We start from the raw sequence: 19,390 nt of genomic DNA, 5'->3' as shown, positions 1-19,390 counted from the left end.
ATTACTTACTGTATTCTAAGAATAAAGTTTTATTCCACTCTTTGATACCTGGGTAGAGTTGATCAGCTGCTTTTTGGTTTAAAAAATGGGTCTGTGAGTTAACCTGAGAACCTTGACATCATTGATAACATTGTTTCTGTGGAGAAAAATGTTGTGAGTTCTAGAAGGTCTTTGGAATTTGGCCTATTTGGAAACCAGGGTCAGAAATGACAGGGTAAGTTTAGCTCTTTGCAAAGAGCCAAAGGGCATCTGCTCTCGTAGAGTTGGTTGACCTACCTTCCTTTTCTTATCTCCTCCTGTTGCTGGATCTCTTAGCCATACTGAGTGTTGCCTTTCAGAGCATGGAAAAGCCCTAGCTAAATCTGAACCCGTAGCTGCAAAGAATTCAGAGCGTCTCATATTAAAGAAGTGATCTTTACTTTTAACCACAGGGAGAGGACTGAGACCCTTTTAAACTATATTGTCTTGTGTAATAAAGTTGCCCTTGAAAAATATTGTGCATAATTGTATAATTAGTGTTGAAGATTTACACGAACTTTTATGTAAGGAGAAAACTCCATTATTCACCCTCCAGTGCATCTCTCCCAGAGTGAAAGCCAAGAAGCTTACAGTGACTTGCCAGGCTCTCCCCAGGGACCCTCCCTTCACCCCTCTGACCTGACCTCCTAGGCTCCCTTTGCTTCACTGCTCACTCTGCTCGAGCCACACTGGGATCCGGGTCTTTGGAATGAATGTGCAAGTTGTATCCTGTCTCAGGACCTTTGCACTGACCGTTCCCTCTTTTAGAAGGCTATTACCTCCAGAATATTCACCTAACCAACTCCGCCACTTCTTTCAGATCTGTCGTAATCATCCCTTCAGCAGGCCTTCCCTAGCCACCCTATGTAAAATTTCAGACACCCCTCCTTGACAAATCACAGCCTCTTCCCTACATTACTTTTTCTCCTTTGCACTTAATCACTATAACATACTCTATAATTTACATTTTGTCTCATTTATTGTATAGTTCTATCACTAAACAGTAAGTTCCCATTAGAGTAAGGAATTTTTTGTCTGTGTTGTTGACTCTTGTATAGCAGGTGCTCAGTAAATATCTGTTAGTTGAATGAATAAATGAATGAATGGATCCCTTAGTTGTCTTGGCAGTTAATTTGCATTTTTACGTATCATATTTGCTTAAAATAAGGAACAACTGCAGGAAACAGCGGAAATTTTTTATGTGTGTATGTATATATGCATATGTGTGTGTGTGTGTGTGTGTTTATGTATGTATGTCTCCATATACGTAGTCGTTCTACCTAAATTAACCCAGAAGTCAGCGAGATTCTCAAACAAGTCATGTTGTAAAGATAATTCAGTTCCAGAGACAGTATAGAAGGTAAGAGGAATGGTTTAAAGCATCTTTGTCAGCCAGAGTTTGGGTCCATCCTGACTTTGTCTCTAAATCTGGGATACTCTGGCCTCCCCTGAACTCACCCCTCCCTCACCCAGCCTCTGCCTTCCACTTCCCACTGCAGAGGCTGGCCTCAATTTTTCACCTGGGGGAGGGCCCTAAGGGATGAGATGTGAATGATTAACTTTGGTTGAGACTCCTTCAAGATTACAATCTGTGCTCCTGGACACGTTTGCTTTTTCATTCACCTGGGAAGCCCCACTAGACCCTCGCTTCCTCTCCGAGCTGACCTTTTATTCCCCCACTTTTGGGTCGGGGAGGAATGGCTCTTCATTGCCCCTTTGAAAGGCTTCTGTTTGCTGAGCAAACACTGACCACACCAAGACCTTGCTTGGGACCAGTTTTTGCTTCCTCGCCTACCCTCCCCCCTTTCTAAACGCGCACACATAACCCCCTATTCCCCCAACTGATTGGAGAGGCAGCCCAGGCCAGGGAGAGAGCCTTTCTCAAGGAAAGTCTTTGAAAGCTGCCGGGAGCCAGCTGGTAGGATTTTTGGAGAGGGCGAAAGGGTTTTGGAGAGCATCTTAATCCTCCTTCATTTTAAAATAAAAGCTTGTGGCTATGACATTATTTTGCCTTTGAATTCTCACTAATAAAACAATTGTTCATTGTTCACAGCATCTGTTTACATAGCTCCTTCTGAATTCCTTGATTACAGGTTTTAATAGGGATTAGATGGTGCAACCCCTTCGCATCACAGAACTGGGACTCTCTCCCGTCCCACCTCCCCTCCTAGCCTCTGTACTGTAATGTTTAAAGTAGCCATGCATAGACCGAGCGTCTTTTAAAAAAAACAAAAACAAAAACCATGAGGAATTAATGCATATTTTTGTTGGCACCGCATCAAAATTGACATCACCGGAAATAACGTACATCATTGTTAGCTATACAAATAGGTATCTTTTCCCTTTCAGATTCAGAAGTTATCTCTGTAGCCTAATCATTTCAGTTAAATGCTTTGCATTCAATTGTTGATGGAATTAGTTAAGTAATGTTACCGTCAGTGATTTCTGTGTCATTAATGGTAGCAGTTTTAGCTGAGAGACTTTTTCCAACATTTTAGCACAGTCCATGGGTTTTTAGAATATTCTTTCACGTCTAGGTTTTATTCAGCTTGACCAACTGTTACCGACTCCCTTGGGACCATAGGAGCGCCCTTCCACTAGGTGCTTTACGGTAACAGTTTCCGAGTTTGGTGTTAGCTTTTGCTTTGCTGAAACTTTTCACAGCTGACTTGGTACTAGCACTCAGGCCTGACCTCTCGCTCCTTCGGCACTTTAGGGGTTAATTTTGTTGGTGGATCCGGTTTCTTTCCTGGGCAGGGGCATGGAGATCCCCTTCTAGCTGGTACTTCAGTAGCAGAGTTGCTGGGTGCCTGGAATTCCCAGGCCCGGCGTGGGCTGGCGGGCTGGCTGGCTGGCTGACGGAATTGCCTTCGTGAGATTCATTCAGCTTCTTTGTCTGCTTTCTCGAGGGACCACAATGTAGTGAAATGCTCTGGCCTAGGAACCTTACAAGGTAGGACGATATTCTAAAATTTCTAGGGCCTGGGGCAGGGTGTGGTGCCTGTACTACCTTGGATGGTATCGGAAAGCCATGCAGAGAAGCCAGTGGTGCAGCTGCCGAAATCCCAGTGAGCTAAGTCGCGGGGGAGTCACTGGTCAGGAAATTCAGCATCCTTTTCCTTCCCACCCCAGCCCTTTTCATTTTAACCTTGATAATCTTAAAGGCAGCCTGACAGAGCATTACCCAAATGTCCTTGGTCCACCTGGACATTTGGGTAATGTCAGTATTTTCCAGACCATCTTATCAAATTAGGCTGCTGAGACCAAAACACTGGGTGTTGATCACCAGCTCTCTTAGGTCCTTATTTCAGGCTTTTTGGAGGAGACTTTTGAGCCTGGGGGTTCGGGGGAACTAGAGAGAGGCAACATGGGCCCCGCGCGAGGGCGAGGGCTGCTGGTGGTTCAGAGGGCCCTGATTGAAATGACTTGCAGTTGGAGGTTTTGTTTGGCGTCTGAGAAGCCAGGTGAACTTGTGGTTGTGTTTACTAATGCTGCAAATTACCAGGTGGGTTTTTTTGTGGAAACTAGGCTCTGGGAGAGATGGCATAGATTTAAGTAGGAGCACTTTTCTTGTTTGTTAGGGCTGCTCTAAAGCTGCCCAAAGAGGAGCATTTTTATTTTTAAGCCAGACAAGGGGAAGAGAAAACAATGTTCGTTGCCACCTACTACTTGCCAAGCACCTAACAGGCATTGTCTCATTTAACTTTTCTTGCAAAGCCAGCAGTATTATTTTAAATTTTGAGGTGAGGCAGTGGGAGCCAGGAGAGGTTAAGGAACATGCTTCAGGTCACACAGATACTAGGCAAAGCTGGGACTGGCCACCACTCCGCCTTCCTTGTTGGGCTTGGCGGATGGCTCAGGATGGTTTTATCTGTAGGTTTAAATGTGGATTCAGCTGGAGGAAGGGCAGTTTTTATTGTGGAGGACTCACCAAAGTGCACATGATACTTGCAAGCACGGCCTGCCTGGGCCTCTCAGATTCGGCTTGTCTCTGGAGCCGGGTGGTATTAAAAAGTAGCTGCTTTGGCAGCAGGACCTACCTGGGAGTTTGCTAATCTCTTTGAGGCTTTCGGACTCATGGATGAATCTGTGACTGGATTTGTGCTGGTTGGCTTTGTACCTGGCTCAGGGGGGCAGAAGCCCAAGTGAAAGTCAAATCTGGGAAGGTCAGTGGCCTTGCAGTTGGCCTTGGGCTGCTGGAACTGTGCCCTGGAACTCTCCGGCTGCCTCCCAAGAAGCTGGATTTATGGAGTCCCGGAGGGAGAGGTTGTACACCCAGAATGTTAATACTGACCCAGGCTTGGCACTAGCCGTTCACATGTGTGACGGGGATGGCTAATTAGCTAGGGCTGAGCTGCTCTTGGGTCCCAGAGCTGATTTTGAGTGTCTGTTTCTTGACCTGAGTTCCTTTTCCTCCCCATCCCATTGCCCCAGAAGACGTAGCTTAAGGGCAGACCCCTGACCGGCAGCCCTGAGGCAATTGTAGTTCTGTTTTATGCATTCAGGTTCCCAGACTCCTAAGATGTATGGGGAGGTGAGTGTGAGTATGTGTGGGTGGGCGGTGTTCATGGAAATGTTGGGACCCTCACATCCCCCCACCTACTCTAGACCTAGGGCAGCCAGTCAGTGCCCTGTCTGGGATCCCCACCCCAGCTTATCTTTAACTACTTGGAGATGTTTTTGAAATAAGTTGACTGCATTAAAAGGTGTCCTGGGTTTTTTGGAGAACAAGTGAGAGTTCAGAGTTCTTATATGACTATGATCTGCTTAAAAGCCTCTTTGCCTCTGCTCTTAGGTTGAATGAATGTGGTTAAGAAGAGCTTGGGTTTTAGAACCATGCAGATCTGGGTTCAAATCCAGCTCCATTTATTAGTTCTGGCACCGTAGGCAGGTCACCATAGCCCCTGTAAGTCTCAGTTTCCACATCTATAAAAAGGGGCCGTTAATGGTTTGTGCCTTATAGTGTAATAGGAGTGTGTGGGGTGACATATGTAAAGTGCTTTAGCAAAGTGCCTGGAGCCCACTATTAAAACTTCTCAGCTTGTGTGAGCGTTTGCTGCTGTTTTCATTAGCTATTGCTGAATTCTGTTGATGTATAGGGTACTCATGTCCTCTGGTAAACAGAACAACAGGACGAGTTTGTTGAGATCTTTGGCAAAAGCCAGGCGGCTGTGGACCAAGTGTCAGCAGCCTTCTCTGGTGGAGCCTTGGAGGAGAGAGGCCTTTGTGTAGCTAAGGCCAGCAGACACGCTGGTGCCTATTCTAACAATGAGGGTATAGGGCATCTGGACCAGAGCTCTGGGGTTTGTAGCCCAACCAGCCCCTGGAGCCAAAGGAGGAATTTCACGCTTACTCAGGGGACCACCTACTTGTCGAAGGAATGAGTTACCAAAATGGGACAAAGGTGCCGTGGGGTGAAACTCAACCCCAGGCATTCTGAGTGCTACTAAATCCCCTTGGAGCCTTCTTTATGGGGTTCCTGTTTCCCTCTCTCCACCTCAAATGATTGGCCTTGCACCTGGCACTGTCTGTAGAAGCTGCTTCTCCCCGGGACACTGCCCGTTTATGGCAGCAAACTCTTGCGCTAGAACTTTATCATCTATTGCATATTGTGGGCCTGTTGTGTCTCCTTCCTGCGGTCCTTGCAAAGTCCCTGGATCCAGGGCTGCAGCTGACAGGAGCTGGTTGTCTCCTCTGTGCCTGGAGATCTGATGTGGTCCCACAGAAGGCTTATGAGGACTGGGTGTTAATTAGCACCAGATCACACAGGAGGAAACCTGGGTCTCCTGGAGGTGAAGATGCTCTGACAAAGCAAATGGCAGGGCTAGGGTTCAAACCTAGATCTGTTTTGCTTTTTCCTCCAGAGCATATGCTGCCTCCATGCAGAGCCTTGGGGGTTTATGGTGCCCTAGCCCACTGCTAGGTGAGACTAAATTTACTGGGATTAGTATCTAACTCTGCCCTTTCTTTAATTTGAGCTCAGGTTCTGGGTCAATTTGCAACAGCAAAACCCTGTAGGCTGATCCCAGGGGTGAAACCAGGAAGGGTGGCTTGTTTGCTCATCGCTGTTTTCAAGTAGCTATCTTTTTTTTCATGTGGAAAACTTTGAAGTCCTTTTAATACACATGTAGGTGTTCATGAAAATGTGTCAAATGAATAAATAAATGAGGTGGTTGAACGCTCTCGGATCTGTGTGTGAATCCCAGCTTCAACAGTTCCTAGTTGTATGACCTTTGGGCCTTTCTTTCCAAGCGTTAGTTGTCTCATCTCTAGAATGGGTATAGAATTAGTCTCTATCTCATGGTACCCAGGAGAAAATATAAGTAAGCTGTCGTTATTATTATATATTATATTATATTATGTAGTTATTATTTTTATCATAGAGTTGAGCAGATTAAATGAAAGAATGCAAGTAATATAATTAGCATGGAGTCTAGCACAGCTTTAAACTTCAATTAAAGTTGGCCCTTATCATTCTCAGATAGGCAGCGAAAGGTAGGTTTCTGCAGGAGTCCTGCTGCATTCTTTGAAGGTCGATTTTCTTAACAGGCTCCGGCAGTGCTGGGAGGAGGTGATGCTCCTGAGAAAATCTCCTGGGGAGGAAATAGTTAACACACCTGTCTGGTGGGAAATGGAGGTAGCCAAACCTTTTCCCTTCCCCAGGGGTTGTTGCTAAGCCCTGGTTGGGCTTGCTCACTCATCCACACCAAAGGATCTCATTCCGCTGGGCCCTGGGGTTTCACAGGAACAATTGCCTTGAACAATAGCCAGAAAACAAGTTCCACCAGTCTGGGCTTTTGCAAGTGAATACAGCTGTCTGGTGGGGGGCACAGGGCCCTGGAAATGAGCTCTGCTGGGATTCTGGAGCAGAACTGGAAAAGTGAGCAGGTAAGGCCGGGACACAGCCCTGGGTGGCTCTACGGTGCGGGCTTAGTCACCAGGACAGAGGCAGAGACGGGGGCAGGGGCTGTCCAGACTGTTTCTGAGAACGGTGAGGGCCTTCTGGAAGTAGACCCAGCCTTTGGGTTTTGGGGGAGAGGGGATTAGAATCCGTTGTTTTGTGAAGGCTGCTTTTGAGAACCAGAGTTACAGTACTTCATCTCTGCTAACCTGCTGTGGTTTATTAGTGAGCAGAGAACAATATTTATCTGCAATCTGATTTTTTTCACATCATTTAAGCATGTCTTTCCCTTGCATAGACAACATTATCTCACAGGGAGTCCATTTGGAAAGTGTAATGACCCTCCAGATCCTTCAGTAACTTCTCAGAGTCTTTTGCTGAAAGCCAGGATTCCTCATGCCTGGGCGTGTAAATCCTAGTGGAAAAATCTGTTTAATCATCCCTCTAACCTTGGAATTCGGTTTTGCGTTTTTATTTCATGGAAGATGAAGTTGTAAATATAGTATCACATTAATTCAGAACCATTACAGATTCCTGATATATCAAGATACTCCCCAGAAGAGCTCAATATTAAAAATTTGTCCAAATTAGAGGTGATTTCTCAGGAGGGTCTGGTGAGAGCAGGTTACTCTTCCTTGGTTGTATGGAATGCTAACTCCCTACAACAGTGAGGAAAACAGGGAGTGTGAGAGGCTGGAATAATTTATGATTCTTTCACCTGCGTTTTTCATAGCAGATAGCTTGTGTTTGGGCTGTTAAAATTGTGCTTTAAGCCCTCTGAGTGGCATTTGAATTCCTGACACAGTGATGTCAGAATCTCTGAAACTGGATCTCCTTGTCTTATGGGCCTTTCCATTTTTTAATGGATTTTCTGGTGGGCTTTAAAGATAATCATTTAAGGGGTGAAATCAGCCACGAAGAAGCCCAGAAACTAGGAAGTGCAGTTTACTTCTTTGGTAGCTTTTACTGAATGAGAGGAGATGCTCTGACCAGGGGGGACCTTCAGTGCCCCTTTGCCTCTACTAGCTTTTGTCTGAGCTTAAACTCCCAGGATGGCAGTTAGAAAGCACCTCTGGGATGGCTGCATCCACCTCCCTCATGAGAGACTGGGAACTAAGAGTAAGTGGCAATGTCCAAACTCTAATAGGAAGCAGTTCTGGGGAGGGCTGGGGCCAGGGCCTGGCTCCTTGGCTTTGCCACTTCCAAGCCTTGAAGGAGAGCGCAGCATAGCAGAGAGCATCGGTGGGCCTGGGCTTTGCCATGCTGCCGTCTATTGCCTTATGCCGGCACTTGGCTGGTGGTTTGAGGGGCTATTGAAGGCTGTAGAAATGTCTGAAACCAGTGCAGTTTCCTTTGCTGACCTTCCCATTTTACATTTTCCTTTGTGTCTGAGCTATGTGTTCTTGTCTGTCACATCTACTGGCTTTGCGGTCAAGGGTGGGGACAACTGAGTCATCACTGTACCCCCCGGAACCTCACGTGGTGCCTGGCACATAGAGGGTGCTGGCTGACGGGGTGAGGTGAGCAAAATGAATTCAAGTCCCCTGGCTCGGGACTCAAAAACGTTGAGTTGAGGAGTCTTGAAGAAAAATAGCAAATGTTTGGTGGAATTCTTTCCGCCCACCCACTGGCAAAAATAGGTGAAGCTCATCTTCCAATCTGATCACTTATAAGTGCAGTTGTGCCCTGATATGACCACCAGTGGAGGACCTTTCATTGAGGAGAAAAAAAGGGACATGGCTGTGATCTGGAGGGGAAATGATCTTTTTGTGTTGATGGTTCTGAGGAGTCAGTGGAAGCATCTTCTTGCCATTTCTCTAGATGTCCCAGCCAAAGAATTTATAGGACATAAACATCATATGCTGTTTTGAAATTAAAAAAAAAAAAAAAAAGACGGGAACCAGCCAAGCTGTGGGCCCCACTTGCCTTTTAGATTCCTATGATAGAACCCGAGGCAGGAGGAGGCCCCCAGAGTTCTGCTTGTTTCCCAAGGCTACTGAGCACAATGCTGTTTCCACTAAGACTTTTGGAGTAGTCTTGGCAGTCTTAACAATATAGAGTGAAGGTGAAGTGAAACGGGAAGACTGGTGAAGAGAATAGATGCTGTCTTGTGTTCATTTATTCTTCTGGTCGTTCATATAAAAATCATTCATTCACTCACAAAATGAAATCTGCTTTAATATTTTTCTAAATGTCTGAGGAACGCTTTTGTACCCAAAAAGAATGTCTTAGAATTAATTAGGTTTTACTATTCAACTGTTGACATTTTAATTTTGAAACCTGTTTTCTTATAAATCTTATCTGTAAGTCAAGTATTTTTGTATGCATTAAGAACCTTTCCACTTGTTATTTGATTAGTACTTTATTAATTCAGACTTGAATTTAATTAGTACTGTTGGCAAACTTGGATAATTAAGTTTCCTTAAATATTTTATTTTATTTATTTTTTGCTGCACCGCGAGGTTTGTGGGATCTTAGTTCCCCGACCAGGGATCGAACCCAGGCCCCCAGCAGGGAGCATGCCAGGTCCTAACTACTGGACCACCAGGGATTTCCCTCCTTAAATATTTCAGATTGCATTCGTAAACTTAACATACCTGGTTTCCTCATGCTCTCCAAATGTTGGATAGGGTAGACTTCAGCAGCCTAACAAGCTAAATCTTCCTAAGCACTTAAACAACCCTTGCAAATCAAATAATTTATGACATTTATAACTTCAGTTTGTCCAAAACACTTCCATTTTTTTTGCAGTCTGAATCCAATTCTTAAATCGTTCATCTTAAACATCTCAAATCAAAAATCAGTACTCATTTAGGTTCGAATCACAAGACTATTCTTTTTAGAGTCTCGTATATTTTTTTAAATATTATAAATATAGAGAGATCACCCCAGTGATCACAAAGCTTTCACCCTAAACTTAAGTATTAATGTTAGGATTTATTTCATTATCTCCCTTCATCTTTTTGAAACTTTCCCAGGATTTAAAGTCACTTACTCCCAGCTGAGGGGAGGAAGGTTATCCTCTCGGGTGGGCTCAGAACCATCATGTGGTTTTTCTCAATCAGCTTCAAGGGCAGGATGCAGGAATGGTCCAATCACAGTCCAGAATGATTGTCTGGAGCCATGGCTGAGGACACTGTAGTTCTTTCTGCCGTGTCATCTGGGTCCCTCGAGCCTCTTACCTGGAATTTTGTTTCACCTCACTGCAAACACAAATCCTCTGGGTTTCTTTCAAGTTTGAGTCATAATCATGTTTTGTAACCTCTTTCAACATTTATCGCCCGACTTGGGTCAGTAGACTTGTACCCCATCCCAGGTTGTACCTAATTTCCTTTGCCACTTGATTGGATTCAACTAATGTCCTTACTGCCTGAATGAATTCTGCATGCTTTCCACATTTTTCCTGTCTGACTCTCAACCACATGTCTGGAGTCGTTTTAGAAACAAATTGCAATTCCCCAGCAGTTAGCACAAGTATACCGAGTGACAAAAACCTAAGCAAACTCGTTTTAAGCAAAAGAAGAGAATTTTATTAGTTCTCACTGTTTGGTCTCCCAGAAGTGGCTTCTGGCTTCTGGACTGACTGGATGCAGGAGCTCATGTGATGTCATTCCTCTTGCCTCTGCTTCCCTGCCTCTGGGCTAACTGCTTTCTAAGGCAGGTAAGGATGAAGGGGCCAGTGGGTCAGAGGCAGCTCCAGGCTTCCTTTGCATTCCTTCCAGAGCTGTGTGTCATTCTCAGCATCTCCTGTGGGGGGAGTGCTCTTTCAGGCAAAGTTAAAGAGCTCGTGCCAGCACTTTGTAACCGTGAAGAAGTTCCTGGACAACGTGAATCTCTAAGAGGGGGCTAGCATACCCCACGTTCTCTTGTTGGGACCACATTGTTATCACAGAGCATCTTATGGACCCAGTTTTCCTTAGGATGCTTCTTGGAACTCACTGACCTTGATCTTGGTGGCTCATGGCCATTTATAATACCCTGAATTTTAGAGAAAGGACAAGTTGGAGCTAAGTGATTTTATATCTAGATAGATCCGTCAGTGTCCCCAAAGATCCAGAAGTGAGGGAGACATGGCTGGTTTTCCGAGTGTGGGGACAGCTCTGGTTTCTGACACACAGACAGCCCTGGGGGACACCAAGGCCGCTCTTGTTCAGCATGGACTTCCCTTGTGTCGCTGCTCCTTCCTCCTCCTTAATTTCCCCTCTCCACTCTTCTGTGGGGTAGATCATTGGTTCGCCCCTTCTGGGCCAGCTCAGTTTCAAGGACTTCCTGTAATCTCATCATAGCCTCATGATGCTCTGGGCACCGACGTGGGAAGAATCGTGTGTGTGATAAGTGCCACATGCCCCTCTGCAACAGCATCTCAAGTGTTGAAAGGCCACAAAGGAAGAGCGGGTACAATTTCAAAGCAAAAAAATATGGGGCTTGGATTCATGGGCATCTGTTACTAAGTTCCCTCCTTCCTCGCCTCCAGCCCCACTTGTCTCTTGGCTGTCCTCTTTCTTCTTCGTTGGATTATAGGAAATTTTAGATACGTTAAATTGCTAACCCTAGAGAGCAGATGCAATTAAAGACTCATGGGATTTTCTTTTCATCATGAAGGTGGATTAGAGTCCTTTCCCATCTGTTACGTCACCCTTTTCCCAGCAGAGCCTTCCACAGTTGTCAGCCTAGGTGGTGTCATCCCTGTGTCACCCATAAGGCAACTGAGGCAAGGAAGTTGTGACTTGTCAGAGGCTGAAGTGGGAGGGAGCTGGGCTCAGAATCCACTGCTGTGGCTGCGTTTTGCGTCAGAACTTGCCCTGCCCGTCTCTCCTGTACGTGAGTTCAGTCAGGAGGTGTTCAATAAACACATACTGTGTGCCTGGAGATGGAGTTGATGTGAGGCTGGCATTGCTGTGGCAGCACTGCTCTGGAGGTGGGCTTCAGGGTCAGGGAGGGCTTCACTGCCAGCTCTGCCATGCATCTGCAGAGAGCCCTGGACGGCAGCTCTCACGGCCTCAAGTTTCCTCATTAGGAAGCAAGGCCACCTGTGAGGGAGTAGGAACGTTGCTGAGAATACGTGCAGATGCTGTAGAGTTGGCATGTTGGCAAGTGCTCAGCCAGCGGCTGTTGTGAAAAATCGGATGATGCAGGCCAGAGGGAGCGCGTGCTCTGCAATTAGACGATTCAGCGTCTCAAGCCCAATGCCAAAGTGGACTGAACGGCACTGGGCAAAATACTTGTTCTTTCAGCCTTGATCTCTTCATTTGTCAACTGGGGAGGATAATAGGTCCCTTACAGGTGTGATAGGAAGAGTGGAGACATAAGTGATGTATCGGAAGCACCTGGCATGATGCCTGACACCTGGGATGCACTTGTTACTATCACGAAGCAGGCCCCTGCATATGCTTGGAAAGTAGGATAGACCATCATACGGAGAACAGCTAGAAAACTGCAGGAGTGCATAGAATGAACCCAAATGCGGAAGACTGTGGGAATTCAGAGGAGGAGATTGTGAGGGTGGGCCAGGGCATTTGGAGAAGTCCTTAAAGGAGGATTCCGAACCGGACAGAGCCCAGGCCAAAGCAGTGTCATCACAGCGGGGGAGCCGGCTAAGACCCGGAGCTGCGGGCTGCTGCAGGGCCTGTGAATTCATCCTAAGTCCTCTCCTGAGCCCTCACACTTCCTGCCTTTATCCTCCCTACTTGAGGACCACCTTTGCATGTTTCCCCTGCACTTGTGTGGGACCCTCCACGTGGGCTTTAGGAAGCCACATTGGCGGGCTGAAGGGAAAGGTGATGAAAACAGGTTTCCACTAAGCCTCGTCTTCCTGCCTGATCAGTAGAGCTCAGATAGGCATCCTACAAGCTGGTGGAACAAACTGAAACTTCCTCTTGATTACTTGGGGGAGTATGGGGAGCTCCTGGCTTTCTAAATCTCAGATATCGGCATTTCGTTTTTGTTGTTTGGTTTTTTTGGTTTGTTTTTTCGAGATATCATTGATGTACAATATTATTTGTTTCAGATGTGCAGCATAGTGATTCACAATTTTTTTTTAGTTTTTCATGTATTAATTTATATTTATTTTTGGTTGTGTTGGGTCTTCGTTTCTGTGCGAGGGCTTTCTCTAGTTGCGGCGAGCGGGGGCCACTCTTCATCACGGTGCGCGGGCCTCTCACTGTCGCCACCTCTCTTGTTGTGGAGCACAGGCTCCAGACGCGCAGGCTCAGTAATTGTGGCTCACGGGCTTAGGTGCTCCGTGGCATGTGGGATCTTCCTGGACCAGGGATCAAACCCGTGTCCCCTGCATTGGTAGGTGAATTCTTAACCACTGCGCCACCAGGGAAGTCCCAGAGCCACCCTCTTTACTGTGATGCCAGACGGCTCTCTATGACATCAATTTTCAGTGCACACGGGCATACGACACGGCCCACTTCCCCAGGAGGAAGCCCAGGTTCGGGAAGCTAGCATATCCCAGAGCAGGAGTGGCAGGGTCAGTATCTACACCCAGGGCTGTGTGATGATGATGCACTGACTTAACCACATTACTCCACCATTCAGCCCTCCACAGTGAGCTGTGCCTCACTGAAAGGCCTGCACAGCGGCAGCCTGATGCCTCAGAAACGCCAGTGTCAGAACAATTCCACTCCTGGGTATACATCCGAAAAAACAAAAACACTAATTCAAAAAGATACATGCATCCCAATGTTCACAGCAGCATTATTTATAATTGTCAAGATAAGGAAGCAACCTAAGTGTCCATCAGCAGATGAATGGATAGAAGTGTGGTATGTACACACAATGGAATATTACTCAGTCATAAAAAAGAATGAAATTTTGCAATTTGCAACAACATGGATGGACTTAGAGGGCATTATGCTGAGCAAAATAAGTCAGACAGAAAAAGAGAGGGCTTCCCTGGTGGCGCAGTGGTTGGGAATCTTCCTGCCAAAGCAAGGGACATGGGTTCGAGCCCTGGTCTGGGAAGATCCCACATGCCGCAGAGCAACTGGGCCCGTGAGCCACAACTACTGAGCCTGCGCATCTGGAGCCTGTGCTCCGCAACGGGAGAGACCGCAACAGTGAGAGGCCCGCACACCGCGATGAAGAGCGGCCCCCGCTCGCTGCAACTGGAGAAAGCCCTCACACAGAAATGAAGACCCAACACAGCCATAAATAAATAAATAAATTTATTTTAAAAAAAAGAAAAGAAAGAGAGAAATACTATATGATAGCACCTACCTGTAGAATCTAAAAAAATACAGCACACTAGGGAATATAACAGAATAGGAACAGACTCACAGAACAAACGAGTGGTCACCAGTGGGGAGATGGAAGAAGCAAGGGGCAAGATGGGGTAGGGGATTAGAAGGTACAAACTACTATGTACAAAATATATAAGCTGCAAGGATATATTGTGTAGCACAGGGAGTACAGCCAATATTTTATAATAACTATAAATGGAGTATAACCTTTAAAAATTGTGAATCACGGGCTTCCCTGGTGCTGCAGTGGTTGAGAATCTGCCTGCCAATGCAGGGGACACAGGTTTGAGCCCTGGTCTGGGAAGATCCCACATGCCGCGGAGCAACTGGGCCCGTGAGCCACAACTACTGAGCCCGCACTCTAGAGCCCATGAGCCACAACTACTGAGCCAGTGCTCTAGAGCCCGTGAGCCACAACTACTGAAGCCCACACGCCTAGAGCCCATGCTCCGCAACAAGAGAAGCCACCGCAATGAGAAGCCCGCACACGGCAGTGAAGAGCAGCCCCCGCTCGCCCAACTAGAGGAAGCCTGCATGCAGCAATGAAGACCCAACGCAGCCAAAAATAAATAAATAAATTTATTTTTAAAAAAAGAGGGTGGCTCTGAAGCTGGGGCAGCTGGATCCAGGTCCTGCTCCACCTCTTACAGTCTGACCTTGTGCCAGGCGCCTTACCTTTCTAAGCCTCAGTTTCTCCACCTGTACAATAGGAAAACAGTAATCCTTCCCTTTTGTCACTCGATCAAGTAGAGCAGTGTTACATTGATACTGGAAGCTTACTTTATAGCCTCCTCAACTTCCCACTCCCATGTGTCTAAATCAGCAAGCATTTATTGAGCACCTGCTGTGTATCTGCCACCCTGCAACCAAATAGATGAGAAAATGCAACCGGCTTGATGCTGGCCGGGCGGGGGCTGGAGGTGGCACTGCAGATAGAGGGACCAGGGACGGCCTTTCTGGGGAGGTGACTCTTCAAGTGAGAAAGAAGAAGGGACAGGTGACCAAGAAGAGGTACAGTAAATGCAAAGCCTTGAACATGAAAACCCAGAGCCAGTGAGCGATGGAGGGGGGCCCAAGACAGGACTGGACGGGGAGGCTGGATCACAGGGTCTTGAGGGCCAGAGTACAGAGTTTGGGTCCCTGAGAAGCCACTGGAGGGTTTGAAGCAGTGGAGCAATAGATCTGATTCGTGTTTCACAAAGATCTTTCTGGCGCCGTGGGGAGAATAGATGGTCTGGGAGCAGGCGAGGAGCACAGAGCGCAGCCAGCCTGTTGGCAGTCACCTAGGCAGAGCTAAGCAGCTGAAGGCGCAGGGCGCAGGGGCGGGGAGGGCCGTGCACACTGGGAGAGATTCTGCAAGCAGAGGCGGGCGGACCTGGGGGTTGACTGAATGTCTTGGTGTTGGGAAGCAGGAGGCAAGGCAGAAGAAAAAAGCAGAATTATTGCTTTTGGAGATTTGACTTGAATGGTGGGGGACGATGGTCTCGATGGCGTTGAGGGTTGAGAAATGGACTCTATTTTCGATGCATCCTGGGATATTATTAGAGTTAGAACTGCCAATGGAGTTGGTGGGTTTTGCTGACTTTTGCACTTTCCTTCCCTTGGCTTTTTTGCTCCAGGAGTGGAGTCCAGGGAATTCACGTAGCAGTTCTTTCTCCCGCTCTGAGCCCCAGGGAGGGTGCCACTGCTGTCTCTTTCTCTGCCCCGCTGTCAGCTCCAGCCCCCAAACCCACTGCTCCTCCGCTGGCTCTAGGCCTGGCAGGTAGCCCTTGGCCTTTCTGAAGTTCCCGAGATGAAGCTGAGGATGGGGTAGGCAGGGTGTAGGTGTCCAGCCACGTCTGCTCAGGGAGGTGCCCACCCTTCAGGGGAAGGTACACATCAGCCACTTCACCCAGCTGCCAGACGAAACGGATGGATGGCACCCTTGAAGATGAGTCACATCAGAGGCAAAGGAGCTCTGTCTGGGGCTTTGCGACACCGGAGCCTTCGGGGATGGTACACACTTGTCTGTATCATCAGACGCTGCTGAGCTGACGCAGTGTGAGGTCTTGGTGCTCAGGCTGTGTTTGTCTTGGCAGCTGGGATGACAGCAGCTCCGTCAGCAGCGGGATCAGCGACACCATAGACAACCTCAGCACGGATGACATCAACACCAGCTCCTCCATCGGCTCCTATGCCAACACGCCTGCCTCCTCGCGTAAGAGCCTGGATGTCCAGGTAAGGACCAGGGTCCCTCCCAGAGCCCCTGCCAGCAGAGAGCCTTGGGCTTGTGGGCCAAGGGGGCTGTTTGGGGTGCACAGAATCTTCAGGTCCGTGAGATGAGGCCCGACCTCCTGCTTGATGCCTGTGCTCTTATGTCTTCACTCTGTCCTCTACCTGCAGGGAGAGGGTGGGGTCCAGCATCGGGGTACGCTAAACGGGAGTGGGGAGACTCACCGCTCTCACTGTGGTGGCCTTGGCAAATCCTGTTTCCTTCCCGGACCTCAGTTTCATCATCTATTTGGAAAAAAAAGAAAGAAAAAGGATGTTGGGCTCAACTGGCCGTTCTTAGTCTGCAGTGCGCGTCCATGGCATTCGTCTGATTCCTCAAGAGTGCTGGGGTGGGAAGAACGTTCAGAAGCCTGGGCTGGAAGACCAGTATGTCCCAACAGATCTGTGGGTCGTATCCTCCTGCCAGTGTATTGTACTTGGCCCACAGTATCACTCTTCTTTTAAACGGGGTGGCATGTCAAGTTTTTTAAAGTTCATCACTTCACATGATAGTGAGCTTCTGGTTTCTCTTGAAAAATCAGAAGATATCGCCTCCCTGAGTCTGTATTCTCCACAACCAACAGATGTCCAGGTGTCCCCGCCTTTGGACAGGGCGCCCATGCCGCTGTGTGCCAACCAGCTACACCCTTCAAATACCTGCCTGTCCTGAGGCACTTGAGTTTCCAACCCCTGCTTTAAACTCTCTGATTTAGTGTTTCAGATGCAGTGCTTCCAAAGCAGTTTTGTGTAGGTGTGTTTGCTTCCCCTCATAGCATCCCTTAGTGGTCAGAGGGGTTGGTTCTAATAAGCCCATTTTACTAGTGGACAAGCGAGTTGCCATCCTCACCACCAGTCCCCACAGTGGCACTGGCATATATGGACTGGAATCCTTTTCAGGATGAGTCCCTCCCACCAGTGGGGCCCGCTGCCTCGGGTGAACCCATGTGAAGGTCTGATGGGGATGGAGTCTCCCAGAGGGACCTTTTGAGGGCAGAGCTGACACAGCCCCTTCTTTCACTCCCTTCCTTTCACATCCGCTTCCTTTCTCCGCTCTGTCTCACTCGGGACAGATAGGAGCTGCTTTGGGAATCTCTTTGCTTTCAAAGGTATCTTTCTCTTTGAGGACAGGGCTAAATGAAGGATGTGTCAGAGTGTGGGATTAATTCTGTACCACAGAAACGTAAACACAGACTGCCTGATGAAATCTATTAGGTGTTGCCTCTGGGATTGCCTATGACTTCTTGAGTTTTCATTTTTAGCCTGAATTTCTAATTATCATTGGCAAACAAGGGTGGATTGTGGCGGTTAAGGGAAAAAAAACTACCCAAATGAAGGGAGCCCAGAGATTTGGGGGGTACCGATAATGTGCCACATCTTGATCTGAGGGGTAGTTATGTGCGTTAATTTCAGAAAATTTCTTCCAATTATATACTTAAGATTGTACATTCGGTATATGAATGTTATACCTCAATTTTATAAAAGTTAATTAAAAAAACCAAAAAAACCCCTAAGCCACACCACCAACTGATCACTGTTTAATTAGTTATTAGACACAAGTTAGAAACACCCAGCCAGACTGTGTCCCTACCACTTGCCAAATGTTATAATATCCACAGGTTCCGGGACTTCCCTGGCGGTCCAGTGGTTAGGACTGGGTGCTTTCACTGCCGTGGCCCAGGTTCATTCCCTGGTCGGGGAACTAAGATCCTGCATGTCGTGGGGCACAGCCAAAAAAAAAAAAATCCACCGTTTTCCTTTCCTTGTGGACACTAATTTTTTTTTTTTTTTCCGAGACTCATTTTAATTTCAAGGTAACAACAACCAAGGTTCTAGACAGTTCTTAGATACAGAGCTGGGGGACTAAGAGAGAAGGAGAGACAGACAGAGACAGAGAGGAGAGAGAGATCTATAAATCAGGAGGTTTCTCTCTTGTTTACGTGCAAGGTAGGAAGAAGCTTGCTCCTAAAACGCTCACTGAGCCAACAAAACATTGTTGGAACAGTCTCCTTGTCTTTGTTCCCTTCCCACAAACCTGGAGTTAGAATCTGTTTTCCATGTTGATACAGAGTAACCATCTGGGATTTACAAATGATACATTTGAATTTGGTTACTGTCAAGGCCCCCCCCCCCTTCCTTGACCAGCTCTGTGCTTTCATTTAGCAAATGTCACATCAGAAAAGCTTCAAGAATATTACACAAGCATGTCTTTTGACCAAGATCAGAAAGATAACATCAAGGGTTGTAAAGAATTTACTATTGGGCTTCCCTGGTGACGCAGAGGTTGAGAGTCTGCCTGCCGATGCAGGAGATACGGGTTCGTGCCTGTCCGGGAAGATCCCACATGCCGCGGAGCGGCTGGGCCCATGAGCCATGGCCGCTGAGCCTGCGCTTCTGGAGCCTGTGCTCCGCAACGGGAGAGGCCACAACAGTGAGAGGCCCGCGTACCGCAAAAAAAAAAAAAAAAGAATTTACTATTTATTGGGTTGTTTTTTTGCTCTACAACTACTTGAGTTTAAAATATTTAAATAAAAATTAAGCAAGTAGGTCTTGGAATAAAATAAATGTAGACTTGCACCCATAGTTACAAAGAGTCCTGCTGAGATGGTTTCTTTGGCATCCCTCTTTGTTCCTGTCCAGGGAGCATCTCCAAATATCTGAATCCACATAAATTGCAGCCTTCTCCCCTCCTCCCCTGTACCACTCTGAGGAAGGCTAGGGGCCATCACTCCTCTCGGGGCAGCGTCACGCAGCGGGAAGGTGTGCACTGCCATCCTCCCCGGGGCTCATTCAGGTTCCCATCACATATGGGTTTCCCTGGACAAATGGGCAGCACAAAGCATCCCAGGCGAGGCATGGAAAGGCAGGAAGAAGTAGCCCAGTGTGTCCACTGGGAAAGCAGGTTGAGGACAGCTTGCCTGCCTGAGTTTATTTGAAAAGCCTCTGAAGACCAGCCAAAAGGAAGTACATCTAAGGA

General features: G+C 47.3%; 1 protein-coding gene across 2 annotated transcripts in view; it reads left to right on the top strand.

Moving 5' to 3' along the window:
* NAV2 (neuron navigator 2) overlaps positions 1 to 19,390 on the top strand; it is a 396,632-nt gene that overhangs the window by 304,281 nt on the left and 72,961 nt on the right. For both annotated transcript variants that reach the window (XM_060159528.1, XM_060159527.1), the window contains one exon: positions 16,245 to 16,383. In XM_060159528.1, coding sequence (XP_060015511.1) covers positions 16,245 to 16,383 — 139 coding nt within the window. The remainder of the gene's footprint in view (positions 1 to 16,244; positions 16,384 to 19,390) is intronic.

Source organism: Lagenorhynchus albirostris, chromosome 9, assembly GCF_949774975.1.
Source record: "Lagenorhynchus albirostris chromosome 9, mLagAlb1.1, whole genome shotgun sequence".
NCBI classification, from domain to species: domain Eukaryota; kingdom Metazoa; phylum Chordata; class Mammalia; order Artiodactyla; family Delphinidae; genus Lagenorhynchus; species Lagenorhynchus albirostris.
This window is presented reverse-complemented; position numbering and strand designations above follow the sequence as displayed.